At 40.5% G+C, this 15,340-nt stretch overlaps 1 protein-coding gene across 2 annotated transcripts in view; it reads right to left on the reverse strand.

The window, feature by feature from the left end:
* HTT (huntingtin) overlaps positions 1–15,340 on the reverse strand; it is a 275,564-nt gene that overhangs the window by 137,618 nt on the left and 122,606 nt on the right. For both annotated transcript variants that reach the window (XM_077477874.1, XM_077477875.1), the window contains 7 exons: positions 14,691–14,754; positions 13,426–13,526; positions 12,479–12,625; positions 11,072–11,192; positions 7,662–7,807; positions 7,391–7,542; positions 4,304–4,506 (listed from right to left, as the gene is read on the reverse strand). In XM_077477874.1, the coding sequence (XP_077334000.1) occupies positions 4,304–4,506; positions 7,391–7,542; positions 7,662–7,807; positions 11,072–11,192; positions 12,479–12,625; positions 13,426–13,526; positions 14,691–14,754 (934 nt within the window). The remainder of the gene's footprint in view (positions 1–4,303; positions 4,507–7,390; positions 7,543–7,661; positions 7,808–11,071; positions 11,193–12,478; positions 12,626–13,425; positions 13,527–14,690; positions 14,755–15,340) is intronic.

The raw sequence follows: 15,340 nt of genomic DNA on the forward strand, positions 1-15,340 counted from the left end.
AACCCTCCCCTCCCAGTGACATTTTTAGGAAAAGTACTGGTCTGATGTCACTTACTTAGATGGAGCAAACCGTGAAGCATCCAAGTAAACACAGTAGATACCATTTTTTATTTTTTTTTAAACAAGTAACATACAGGCTTAGTGCATGTTACATAACCGAGAGCAATCATTTTACATACATGTGCGTACTACTTCTCCTGAGTATCTAGCAACAAAGGCCACATTTAGTATATTTACACCTAGGTTCCCCGAGTTCCCTCATATTGCTCATCACCTTTTTGCCACATGCATGTTTATTATGATCATTCCAGGCAAAGCTTACTCTAGTGTTATCTGTTGCTCCATATATGCCTGGCAGTAGTTAGGCCTATTCTGTACAGATGTCCGGAGTAGCAAGCCATCTATCCCAGACCTTATGGTATTTATCGGGACACCTCCTGTGTTGGTATATAACCTTTTTGTGTGGTAGTGTTGCATTGATTTCCCCAATCCATGCTTGGACTGAGGGGGGGCACTGCGCATCCAGAGCTTTGCTATCATTTTCCTGGCACAAAATAATGATTCACACAGGAAGCTGGCTTGAAACTTGTCGATCGATGTGTCTGGGGCAAGTCTTTTAGGTGTGAGATAGGATTTATGTATAATATATAATTGGGTTAATCTGTCGGAGAGTCTGGGGGAAGCTTTTTTGGTATTTTCAAGAATCTTCTCCCAGTCTTCGTCCCCTATGGGGCCCATCTCCTCCTCCTCCCATCTATGCTTAGCCGTATCTATTATCCGAGCTACTGATAGATTTCTTAATACACACAAAGAGAAAATAAACACAAACACAAGCTTTGAAGCAGAGGGCTGCTTCCTCAAAACTTGTCAGTGGCACCTGATGATGATTCGCCTGAGAGCTATTTGTCGTATGTTACTCTTATGGGTTTTTTTCCCCCCTTTGTGAGTATAATGTTATCTGTTTTCTGGTTCAATAAAAGTTATACAGTAATGTACTAGGGTGGTGTGCCTTCTTTTTGTTTTTAGCTCTGCTTTTCTCCAAATTGAAGAGCACAGTAAGGCTTTAGTGCACACATTATTCAAGGTTATTCAAGGTGGAAGAGTTGTCCATTTGGGCTTCTTAACGATTGGACTGCCAGGAAGATTGCTATACCTGTAGCGTGGACTTTTTGCTAATTTTTTAGACATTAAATTGGCCCTAAACAATATCCTTATGCTCCAAAAATAATCCATGCTCATCCACTACTTAAGCGGTATTAAACTGCAAGAAATTATATTTTTGGTTTTGGGCTTATCAATGAAGTGTGGTGGCTGCATTCATTTTTTTAGGCTCCCCCCCCCCCCCCCCAGTTTTAACCCGGTGGTCTGGCCAGTAACACACTAAGTATTATAGTACCCCCGCTCTGGATGAAGGTGCAACCAACACACCTTCAGACAGCAGAATTGTTAATCTGGGGGAATAGGAGATTTAAATATACTAACAGATTGAAGCTGAACTTATTAAGCGGTTACAGCAACAGTTTTGTTCCTTTTGGGATAAAGGCTTTACATAAACAAAACCTGATCATTGTAACCCTTCAGTGGTAAATGGTTTATTTCAACCCTCTAACTGCTACATCTGCAGGATAGCTTATTCTGTTGAAAAATAAAAAACTTACTGGCCAGATAACCAGGTGAAAATAAAAAATAAACCCATCAAATCTAAGAACTGGTAAACTGCAATATAATCAATGTATGTTTTTGGGGTTTAATACCGCTTTAATGTCCCTGTAATCTATTTTTCATAAAATTGTTTCTTACAAAGTTTTTCTGCTTTTTAATGTTCACTCCTTTTCCCCCTCACTTCTGTCTGTTTAGAACAAGCAGTGCATGTTATTTGGGGTCATGTGCACCGCTCTGTTCCTACTGCACTAATTTGGCTCTTCTGTATTTATTGCTGTAATTAACTCAGGCAGCACCTTTTAATTTTATTGCAGCAGTCTTTTCGGGTAAGAGTATCAGAATGGCACATCTTAACTTGGCAATATTTGCCCACTCTTCTTTGCAAAAAAACTCCAAATCTGTCAGATTGCGAGGGCATCTCCTGTGCACAGCCCTCTTCAGATCACCCCACAGATTTTCAATGGGATTCAGGTCTGGGCTCTGGCTGGGCCATTCCAAAACTTTAAACTTCCTCTGGTGAAGCCATTCCTCTATTGATTTGGATGTATGCTTTAGGTCGTTGTCATGCCGAAAAGATGACGTTCCTCTTCATGTTCAGCTTTCTAGCAGTCTGAAGGTTTTGCGCAAAAACAAACCTTGCTTTCATCAGATTAACACATTTTTCCCATATGCTTTTGGAAGACTTCAGATGTATTTTTGCAAAATTTAGCGAGGCTTGGATGTTTTTCTTCGTAAGAAAAGGCTTCCGTCTTGCCACTCTACCCCATAGCCCAGACATATGAAGAATACGGGAGATTGTTGTCACATGTACCACACAGCCAGTACTTGGCAGATATTCCTGCAGCTCTTTTAATGTTGCTGTAAGCCTCTTGGCAGCCTCCCTGACCAGTTTTCTCCTCGTCTTTTCATCAATATTGGAAGGATGCCCAAATGATGGCAGGTGTGTACTGACTCCGATTTAACATGAGTTTGAATGTGATTGCTTAATTCTGAACACTGCAACATACCCAGTTAGTTATACGAGGGTGTGCACACTTATGCAACCACATTTTTTTTATTTTTAACCACCACCCCCCCAAAAAAAAATTCTGTTTGTTTTTCAATTCAGTTGTACAGTTTAAACGTCACATTAACCACTTAAGGACCGATCCTCTTTTGTTTGCAATTTAAAACATTTTTGTTTTTTTCTAGAGAATTACTTAGAAAAAAAATGTATAATGTTTGGGGGTTCTAACACCCTAGAGAATAAAATGGTGGTCGTTACAATACTTTGTCACACCGTATTTGAGTAGTAGCCTTATAAGCGCACTTTTTTGGAAAAAATAATTTTTTTTGAATTAAAAAATAAGACAACAGTAAAGTTAGCCCAATTTTTTCATATTGTGAAAGATAATGTTACGACAAGTAAATTGACACCCAACATGTCACGCTTCTAAATTGCACTTGATCGTGGAATGGCGACAAACTTTTACCCTTAAAAATCTCCATAGGTGACGTTTAAAAAAATTCTACAGGTTGCATGTTTTGAGTTACGGAAGAGGTCTGGGGCTAGAATTATTGCTCTCGCTCTATCGATCACAGTGATACCGCACGTGTGGTTTGAACACCGTTTTCATATGTGGGTGCTACTCACGTATGCCTTTGCTTCTACATGCGAGCGTGTCGGGATGGGGCACATTTAAAAAGAAAAATTTATTATTCTTATTTTACCTTTTATTTTTACACTGTTTTTAGAAAAAAAATTGTGTCACTTTTATTCCTATCACAAGGAATGTAAACATGCCTTGTAATAGAAAAAAAGCATGACAGGACCTCTTAAATATGAGATCTCAGATCTTATATTTAGACTAAAATGCAATAAAAAAAATAGTCTTTAAAAAAATGAAAAAATAAATAAAAAATTACCTTTTACGAGCTATGGGCAGAAGTGACGTTTTGAAGTCGCTTCCACACTGCAATGATATGGAGACTGGTGAGGGCCATCTTTCTCTCACTTGTCTCCATGTCAGGCCACAGGAAGGATCCGATCGCCTCCACTGCAGCCGACGGCTCTGGATTGCGGCAGAGGGCACCGGATCCGGGCGGGGTGGGTGGGTGGAGGTGTTGGCCTCCTGCCGCCAATAAAAGTGATCTACAGCGAATCTGCTGCAGAGATCACTTTTATCGTAAACCGGACCACTCACTGAAGAAGAGGATACCGAGGTTATGGCAGTTAGCTGCTGCCATAACAATGATATCTTCCTTCAAAGTATCGACATATAATGACGGTGGGCAGTCCAGAAGTGATTAAAGATGGAAAAAGTTCTTAAATGATTTATCTTTGTCTAATTTTTTACATCCCAGAAACCTGACATTTTAACAGGAGTGTGTAGACTTTTTATATCCACTGTACGTATATATATCTACCAAAAAGGCATAGGGTATCAAAGAAAGGTCCATCTCCCACAATCCCCTAGAAAAATAGAGAGGAATCCTGAAAAGAAATCCAGTAATGGTCCCCAATTTTAATAAGATCCAGGATGAGGATGAGGAGGATGAGGATGATGAGGATGATGGGGATTTGTAATGCACACATTGAGCAGATAACAGAAGATAACAGAAAATTTAATACAGAAATATATATTGAAATCATGAATCTTACCTTCACTACAGGACCTGGAGGAACATCATCAATCACATGAGAACATATGTTGATGGCTTTCAGTAAATGAATGAATAGCTGATCCACCAGGCCAACCATTGATCGGTCACCAAGTGCTGGCCATGGCTCCTCTTGCTTGTTAGCGGTCTGGTTGGCTTCATCTTCTGCTGTCCAGGGGTTCTTTAAAGATTTAGGTGCAGTAGCTGAAATGCAAAAAAAATCCTTGCTTCAGAATTACCAAACGTGGAAAAAATACAACTTGTATAAATAGGTAATCGTGAGTTTATAAAGACAAAAAAGTCTTAAAAACACTTGACTATATCATTGTAGGAACACTTCTCTCCACACCTGTCTCACATGTGCTCCCCTACAGGATGTCCTACTGAATGTTGACATGTAGAATACTGAGGCACAGCTATAAACGGAGCAGGGTATATGCCAGGGTGAAAGGATAGCGTTTAAAAATGCAAGATGTTCAAGCAAGTGACAGTATTTTTGGTCCTTGGGCATATGATAAACCCTAAAGCGATTCAACAAAGTACCCTGGGTGCCTCTGTTATGCCCTGGGCCCTCTCCCCTCCTGCAGGTTGGTAGTTGCCAGAAATAAAGGGATAGCTTGCAAGCAAAGGACACATTCAGACTGCACAAAGTGCGCCCAGCAGTGATTACCACAGGATAGCTGCAGCAACCAGCGACCTGTCATAGTGAATGCGGTTAGTTGTCGCACCTAGCCGCTCAGAGCCACAGCAGGAAACCGATTCCTGCCGCTACAATTCTGTGGTGTGAATGTAGCCTTGGTTTCTAAATACATGGATTACCATATGCTTTTTATTTTATTTTTTAAAGAGTAATTTATAAAAAAAATTTTTATTAATAGACAATGTATACAAACACACCACCACTACAACATGCCACATTTTATTTACATTAGCTCTTTTTTTGAATAAAAAGTGTACCCACTTAACCTAACTTTTGCAACCTTTGTAACCCCAATTATCTCCCCCCCCCCTTTAGCCATTCTTATTAATATTTAACCATTTCTTTAGTGCTTGTTTTGTTTCTTAACAATTTTAGGCCGGGTTCACACCGCTGCGATGCGGGAACGCCGCGAATCCGCGGCGTTTTCCCGCATCGCATTACTCCCGCCGGTAGTTCACACTGCCCTATGCGGACGGCTGGGAGTGTCAATGATATGTTAATGACACCCCCAGATCCGTCCGCATATCGCAGTGCGATCTGCCGACTCGCACAGGAATCGGATCGCATGGTGTGAACCCCTATGCGATCCGATTCTGTTGCGGACCAAAAAAAGGGTCCCGTGCGAGTTTGCTGCGGGAGCGATGCGAATTCAGCCATACTATCTGTATGGCTGAACTCGCATCGCTACGGAGATCGGATGTGATTTGCGGTGCGAATCACATCCGGATCTCCCCCCGCAGCAGTGTGAACACAGCCTTAATGCCGAATTGGAAAAGTAGTGCACACCTTCATTTTGTTTGCTAAAAATTGCTGTGCTTTCCCGTTTTGAACCAATAATGTGATGTAGCGACCAGTGGGAAGAACATGCAGTGGAGCACACAGGAATCTGGCACACTTGAAAGTGTTGGATGCTGACGATTTCAGCAGCCCATGTAGATCTGCAACAGAGGGAAGATTGGAGCGCATGGCAGTTTTTACAGGCTGGTTCTAAGCTAGACTTTTTCCCTTTAAAAGTCTAAAAATTATCAAAATATTCACTTTAAAAGGAGACCTGGAAATTCATCCCAAATATGCATACAGTAGTGGTGCACGGAAATTTTGGTCGCCGAAACATATTGGCAAAAAAGGTTTTCGCCATTCGGCCGAAAGAACAGGTGCCGATGATGGCACCGAAACTCCCCGGGTGCCTCACATTGCGGGGGCGTCCTTACCTCCTCCTCCTCTCGCAGAGCGGCGATCTCGCTGTGTCACGGAGCTGAATTGTCCAGACAGCCGCAGTAACAATGTCTCGCCTCCTGTGATGGCATGCTGATCCAATGACGGGACATTAAATCAGTGATATGCATCAAAGGAGGCGGGACATTGCTACTGCGGCCGACCGGCCTGGGAAATTCAAATCTAGCTTCGTGACATAGCATGAGATCGCCGCTCTGATCCAGGCACCGGGGAGGCTGCATCAATCTCTTGCATCATGTCTGCAGTCTTTCACCATCTCCTGTATTATGTCTGCTAGAGGTGTACCGAATAGAAATTGTGTCAATACTATTAGCAGTGTGTTTAAATTTAGAGACTGAGGACATGATGATACAAGAGATGGTTAGAGACTGAGGACATGTTACAAGAGATGGTCAGAAACTGCAGACTGCATTTTTCTTGCACTAAAAGGTGCCAATAAAGGCCAACAATAGATTCAAATTAATGTTATGTGATATTAATTAAAAAGTCAAATATAATACAATTACATAAAAAATACATATAAATGAAAACTGTAATTTTCGGTTTCGCTTTCGGGCTAAGTGCATCCTGCATTTTCGGTACACCCCTAGCTTACAGCAATCACATTATAAAGCCGCTCAAGTCATCCCCTTCAGGCCTGTGTTCAAAGAACAGTACTGATGTAGACATGGGCATTCTGTAGGCAAAAGGTACCAACATGGTTTACAAAGTGTGTTTTCCAATGAAGAACATTGTTTACATGCACAGTTTTATGTAAAGTGATTATTACATTTTCATTCTAGTTAATGGCCCATTCACACTAGGAACGCCATGCAGTTCCTGTGCAAATTCACATGCAGATCTGTGCAGCCCATTTTGAATGGGCTGAAATCACACCGCACCAAAAGTAGTGCATGCACTATTTTAAATGCACGGTAACTACATCACATGGTAATTTGTACCATATGACCTGCTGCAGACAAAACACTTCATTTGCAACCTGCGTTTGGGGTGTCATTAACTTTGCACTAACTCCCACAGTAGATCGCAAGGGCAGCGCAATTGGAATGCAGTGCGGGAAGCCACACTGCATTCTAGTGTGAACGGGCCCTAAAGATCCACGTAAAAGGGAACTTGAATTTATTTTCACAGATTCCTGGCCTTTATACACACCTGCCAACAAATTTCCAGCCAGTATTAAGGCATCCTGGTGAGCAGAAAGATCGAGGGGAAACCAGGCTGAGGACAGCAGTGACAGTATCATGTTGGTCATACCGGCAGTGCAGCTTTTGCGTGGTTCATCGGAGGGGCTCTGCTGGGAAATACTGGTAACAAAAAACATTTAAAAGCTCAGCATTACACAATGAACTTCACAACAACGGCAATAAGATGCTCCCCATTTACTCTCTCCCCTGAAAAGGAAATCCAAATTTAGTTAACTTACCTAAAAGACCGCCCCCGATTCTTGTAAACTTGGATCCGGGAAGCCTGTGCACTCGATGATGTCACATATCCACAATGCCACCCAACACTCCATGTGCACACTGGATAAGCAATGGATAACAGGCACAAAGCTTCACAGCAGCCAAACTGAATGTAAAAAACAAAGAAAATATGTAATCTATAAAACACAAACAAAAAAAAACACCAATAAAGTGAAGCAATAATGTAGGAAAACACATGCATTGTTACGTCATTTAATACAATTATGTTATGTTAGACACTAAAATAAACGTATAGAAATTGACAGTGATATGAATATGCTTTCATTTTATTTCTCCTTTACTATAACTATTTACCTTGGCCTTCTACCAAACAGTATGCTGCAATCATTTCTCTAAAGCGGTTCTCTTTACTGTCCGTTGGACAACCTTACTGTAGATTTACCAAATATCTACAGTATATAGCGCAAGGGCCTAAAATGATCCAATTTATAAAATTAAATATATATTTACATGTACAAGTAAAAAGTCCTGGTCCATATAGACAAAAGTTCCAATAATAAAAGCAGTGCCCCAATCATATAAATTAAATAAGCGTGCACCATCCACAGCACGCTCCCCTAGGGGTTTGCACTCACCAAACAGGATGCAACTTAAAAGGCTTGAACACACCAGGTGTCACCTGTTTGATCCAGTTATCTCAGGCAGCTCATTGCCCAGGGTGGTTAGTCATGTAAAAAAAAAAAAAAGGCTCCACATAACGTGATACTGATTTAAAACATCTATTCAAGACAACCACCCCCTTAAAATCAAACTTGCACGGCATAAATTGTAACAGGCATTTTTGTTGAAAAACAAATACCGATCAGTATTGAATACCATCTGCCATTCACCGTGTCAATAGTATCTGGCTGATCCTTCCTGGTCATGACACACACGTCACGTCCGGATGCCTCAACGTCCCACTCTGATGCATTTCGTCATCACGACTTCAACAGAGGGCATGACCAAACGGCGTGCCGTTCTGGTACTCACAGGATAACCCAGCATTATATTACCGACAAAGTGATCACCGCCTTACTTTACAGAAGTGCACGTTAGTGGTAACTCAATCACAGGAGGACTCGTTCAATGCACAAAGCTAACCTGAGCAACCTTAGCTTTGCGCATTGAACGGAAGGAACAGCTGCATACTATTGGCGCATTGGATGCGGTGGACAGCAGATAGTATTCCATACTGATCGGTGATAACACACAATTATTTTTTCAACAAACATGCCCATTACAATTTATGCTGTGTAAGTGTGATTTTAAGAGGGTGGTTGTCTTGAATAAATGTTTTCAAAATGGTATCACGCTATGTGGAGCTTTTTTTACACGACTAACCACCCTAGACAGTGAGCTGTTTGAGATAACCGGATAAAACGGGCAATGCCTGGTGTGTTTAAGGCTTTTGAATTACATTCTTTTGGCGAGTGTCAACCCCTAGAGGAGCGTGCTTCTCATGGTGCGGGTGGTGCAACTACTAAAGAAGAATCTTTCACCAATCAATTGAACTGTACCATCACCCATCAACATACAACTGTTCTCTCATAGGTTTCACATATGCATGCTGCTCATATTTCATTTATTTGATTGGAGCGCTGCTTTTAATATTGGAACTTTGTCTATATGAACCAGAACTTTTTACTTACGTGTACATTTATGTTTTATTTAGCGGCTGCATTATATGTACAGACTTACGTCAAATATATTTTATATATAAAGGTTTTCTACATAGCTGTTTTGGAACTTTATTATCGCCTGTCAGTGCTGAGCAGTGCAATTAAGCCTTTAGACGCTGAGAATAATACAATGAAGTATGCTCACACACTGAATTTGATACAAGCAGACTGTAATGTGTAAGGCTCAGGTTAAAGTAAAACTAAAAAGGCAAAGCTTTTCCTCTTTTTTTTTTTTTTTGTTTTGGATAGAGTGGAGAGGGATGAGAATGCTTGACAGTTTTTATTGCGGTTTGTGTCCCCATTAGGGAGATTCACCCTCTCTATTTGTCCCGTTTACCATTATCATTGAAAGTGACAGTAAAGAAAACCCCAAATTTTAGGTTGTCCCCAGAAAAGCAGGAGGGGAAATCTTCCAATGGAGACCCTAGTTCTGGTGACCTTCACAATAGGACAAAGAAGGCGTTAGGGGTTATACCCCCTCCCTTACTCTAACCAAAAGGAAAAATAAAAAAAAGGTTTGCCTATAGTTCTACTTTAAGGTTCAGTTCTAAATTAGCAGCAGGTGCTTACTACTGTCACACAACATAGTCTGTATGGCTACTTTCAATATCCAAATCAGAATCAGGAGATTAATTTCTGTTGCAGTGCTCAACTGCATGCAGATATAAAGAAAAAAAAACAAAAAACTCTAAGCTCCAGTTAAGTATTACGTCAAGTAGAACTATAGGCAATAGTAAGTTGTTGTTTTTTGTTTTTTTTGCCATTTGTCTTGTTTGGGAGATTTAACTTCACTTCCTGTCCCACAGCAAATGAGAGAAAACACCTCCAGAAAGAGGAAATTCCTGATTGTCACCAAGGTAACCTGAACTAGTGTTGCCCATTGGAAGATTTCCCCTCTATTCCGGTTTTAGGGACAATTTGGTATTTTCCTTTACTTTCGGTGATAACAGTAAACAGGACAAATAGAGATGGTGAATCTCCATAACAGGTACAGACAGCAATAAACACCTGAAAAAGAAGGAGGTTGTGTTAAAATGCGTTCCTGTTCCAGCTCCAGCATTTTTCAACATAAGTTGGCATAAAATCCTGGCCCTGTGTTTATTCCATGGCTTTTGTTCTCCAGTGACAGTGGTTCCCTGCTTCCATTTCATCTCTGCATCCTTGCCGATGACCATGGTATGACATCCTGATTGCTTGTTTTAGCTCTGTCCCAACTGTCATGCTGAGCTCCATTTTATCTTTGTGTTTTTTTTTATACTTTTTATTAAAAATTAAACTTTACACGCTACACTATGGTTGTTGTGCTCAGCTCTCCCCTCCTCTCTTTGTCTCCTACAGCCACACAGCACATCAGTACATTCACCTCTCACAGATTGGCGATCTGCCTTGTTTACAGTGGACGGTCGCTAAGCGGTTACAAAATAATCTGGAAGTCGATTGGTGTCTACGCAGAGCTGCACCAGGATTTTACACTCTCCAGTTTTAGTAAATCAGCCGCACTGTTACTGGGCACTTTATGGGAAGAGAGGCGTAAGATTTGTGTCCATAAGGACACCACGTCTCATTTGTGGTAAGCATCTTATCCAATGGCTGGCAGTGTTACACAAGGTGTCCTAAAATCAACAGGATATTCTAACATTGAGGCTCCATAGTCAGTCATATGTGTCATCGATACAGAATTCAGTTACCGTCAATGCTCGAGTGGTTGATGTTGTCAGCGCGTGAGAAACTGCAGTGATAACCTTGGACAGATTATTCTCCATAGTAACATCTGTGGGGCTTTGCACAATACTGTACCCCCTGTAGATCCTGCATGAGAACAAATGACCAACCAATTAAGAAAATTTGTTATGTACATCCCAGAAGAGTAATCTTACACCCCTAAAGGAAGCGCCCTCCAATTTGGGCAATTTCTCAGCATAGCCATTTCTCAATCATTTCTCAATCATGAAAGCCAGCAACTATAAATTTCTACAAGCGTGAAAGCTTACACTATAACTAAGGTTGGGTTTCTCGTATGAGCCTTACTACATCCACTGCAAAAGTCAGGCTGTGCTGGTGACCTTTGATTATAAATATCTTTACATTTTCATTACTGCAAGGGTGATAGGCACATGCAGTAATCATAAATTGCTGAAGAGTTAATGTCCGAATAGCCTATTAAGTAAGCGTCACAATTTAGGCCAGCCATACACGCTTTGAATCTTGGCCAGCTCAGCAGGAAGCCAGCTGAGATTCGAATCATGTATAAGCAGGCTGAGCTTAACAAGTTGAGTTATAAACTTGGGTACAACCAGCCTGCCGGATTTTGCTCATGATTATCACTAGCACTTGCTATAGCTGCTAGCAATAATCACTGTCTTCTCTGTCTACAATGTCTAGGCAGGAGGGATCCCCCTGTCAGCACTGTCTAAGTTGATGGGCAAATCATAAGAATTTCTTCTGCAACCATGGGCCTGCACAGTCTATTGCTTGCTTTACATTTATGGTCAGCTATTACAAAGCCTGTGTTTTAAGACTCTTCAAGAAATACTGAATTTAAGGCTGCATTCACACCTGAGCATTTTCAGCTCATAAAAACGCTCATAAAATACCCAAAAAACAAGCAACAAACAAAATCCCATTCATTTCAATGGCACCTGTTCACATCTGAGCGTTTTGTCACCTGAAGCAAAACGCATTAAAAATGCTCTAAGCTCAAAGAAGAAGAACAAGAGTGTCTTTGGGGCAGATTACAGGCGTTTTTTCTGCCCTTTACATTGGTCACCTGAACAAAATCGTGGTAAAACTGCATGACTTTGAAAGGTTCAGGTGTGAACGCAGCCTGAAGAATCCCCATTTTGTCTGCAAAAACTTCCAGAGTACTGCTTAGACACAATTAACATTTCTTTAACAATACAGAAAATCTAAAAAAAATGTAAGCTCAGTTTAAATCTGCGCATTTCCTACTTGAAAAAAAGAGAAGAATGCAACAATCTGCTTTTTTCTTGAGCTCACTCTAAACAAAACTATACCACATGTAATCCAATTCAATTAAATGACCACAAGTCTTCTAATGCTGCATAGGTTATCAATGTACTAAATAATGTACGCACCTTGTGATTGTACTGACAGCAAAATGGGATGCTGGCTGGGTCTCATGCATGAGCAGTTTCAGGTAGACACTGCTTTGGTCTCTTGCTGCTGCCACTATAGGGTCAGCTTGTCCTTGATCACAATGGAAAAACAATTTTGGAACTATCCTGTGGATGAAAATAAAAAGCATTTGCACCAGCAAAACATTAAAAAGGTATGAAATGTTTAAGATGACCAAATAATGGTCAAATTGATAGGCTTCAGGCACGCAGCCCCAATGTTCTTTGTTGATTTTTTATTTTTTTTCCAAAGGGCTGGTTAACTGTAAACATTAACCAAAGGCTCCATTTACGCATAGTGAATGGGGCCATTTGCGATTAGATTCAGGAGAGCAAGCAAGGGTTCTCTGCAATAAGCTGCCTTAGAGAAGCCCCACTGGAGACAATGGGAGGTTATTTGTGGTTACTAGCATGTAAACGCTCATGGAGCAATAACCTTCAAATGACCAGCCCTGGATGGAGACTAGCTTGTATGATGCATATCAAAAAATATATGGCGCAGCGCTCAAAACATTAACCCAAAAAAATGAATTAGCTTGTATGATTAACAAGCAGGGCCCTCCAATTCCTCCTGTATTAAACAACATTTTAACCGCCCTCATTTTGTGAAGCGATGTGCAAACTGTTGGCGCTATATAAATCCTGTATAATAATAATAATAACGCTAAAGTTCATATCCCAGATACAAACAACCAGGAATGAGAACATGGCATGGCTGACTGTCTGTGTAAGAAGTCACTGTACTACCACTACTCTCAATCTGACACTCCTAATGTATTGAACAGCCAGGACTGCCAATAAGCATGTATGGTAAATAGTCAAAAGAATGTTCAAATGTATGGCCATCTAAAATGATGCCAGAAATCTGTAAAACAAAGACAAATGATACCCAAGGCTAAAGCACTTACTTGACTAAAGTCGCTGTGGCTACATGTCTCACCCGAGCATCTTCATCTCCCAAAAGGCTAATAAGCACACCGTTCAGCACTCGATCCTGAAGATGTAACAGCTACAAAGAAGCACACCATAAAGTGATAAATGATCTAAGGCCAAAACAGGATTTTATGACAGACTAGAACTACATAAAAACATCCATTTACATTATATACACACACACACACACACACACACACACACACACACATTTATAATATATATATATATATATATATATATATATTTTTTTTTTTTATAAATCACACACTAGGGCAGTATAAAAGGCCAGTGCAAAGACGGGTGCCTAGGGCCCAGTGGGTGGGTGTGGAGGGGGTTCCAAAACATATAAAAAAAAAAAAAACTACTAATATCAGCCAACTTTTCAGTGTGTAGAAGCGATTTGTGTATCTGCACAGCAGCTCAATCAGTTCTACCTTCCTTTCTCCAATCCCAGCACGCAGTGGGCTTCTGTGTGCATTCATGAACGTTGCCAGCCATTTCTCGATAAAGAGTGAGAAGTACTAGTTCCCCAATCTCCACCATTAAACTGAATCTGAAAGTGCTCAACTCCAAGCAATTCCGGGCTCAGGGCAGTCAGAAGCCTAGTGCAGCAGCCAGGTTAACCTGCAGAATGAGGTCTCTGTGCCCCCAATCTAAAAAGGCTGGAAACATCAAGGGTCTAATAGCTCCCTGATGTCTCCATCAAGAGCATTTCTCTACTTATATACAGTACTGTCACATAAGGGCACGTCAACAACCTTGTGACAGTAATAAAGTTAAAAAAAAAAAAAAAAAAAAAAAATTGGGCAAAAAATAATAACGCCCATTTACACAGGTACTTGCATAACCAAAACACACGGACATAACTAGACACATGTGATTCATTAACAAGACAAATCAAATCTCTTATTTTAAATATAAATCCTATCATGTTGTGTTTCTCACATATGCTGGTGCTTTAATGTGATAAGTGGCCTCGATGACCAAAAGGTAGCATCAGGAGGTGGGTTGGAGTAAAATCAGTGCCCAAGTGAACTATTAGTAAGCACAAATCAGAGAAAAGAATGGTCACAGATTCACACGGCTAGCAAAAGCTTAGCTTTAAATCTCACAGGTGTACACATCACGAACCAAAAGGTTAAAAAAAAAAAATGAAGGAAAAAATAAATAAAAAATCACAGGGGTATAACACATCAAAGGAATAAATGCATTAAAAGAAATCGCTGGTTATAATTACCCCAGTATAATGATGTGCACCTCTATGTAGACCATCTGCTTTACCTTCCAAGAAACTGACTAACCTAAAATAAAAACAAACAGTAAGACCAGGAATAACGTGAAGAAACCAAGTAAAACTTGTAAAACAAAGTCCATTCAATATACCCCATTTTCCCTTTAGATAACAAAAAAAATGGAAAAGTATAGCACAGCACAATCAAATAGAAACACATGTCAAATCTAATATAATGTTAAAAATGAAATTGATGTGCACAAACCTACCAGTACAATATCATCCCTACTTAGGCCCCTTTCAAACTTGTGCAACTTTCTCTGCGACTTTAGACATCAGAGTCGCATTACAAGTCGTACAACATGATTCCCAATGAAAACCATTCATATCTGTGCGACTTCAAGTCACTCCCAATTTCAAAGTAAGTCCCTCTACTACTTTAGTCCAACTTTGATGCGAGTTGCTGTCCAAAGACCTGAAGTTTACACAGGCATTCCCTGAAATCGCATCAAAATCACAGCTTCAAAAACGTGTCAAATACGCACCAAAATCATGCGACTTTCCTGAAGGGGCTCAAATCACACAGCATCACGCTGAGCCGCACCGCAACTGGATCACGTAGTTTTGTACCATGCGATTCGGTAAAGGCAATCCGC

This window comes from Lithobates pipiens, unplaced genomic scaffold, assembly GCF_037356315.1.
Source record: "Lithobates pipiens isolate NorthernLeopardFrog02 unplaced genomic scaffold, aLitPip1_a1.2 Scaffold_13, whole genome shotgun sequence".
In the NCBI taxonomy this organism is placed as follows: domain Eukaryota; kingdom Metazoa; phylum Chordata; class Amphibia; order Anura; family Ranidae; genus Lithobates; species Lithobates pipiens.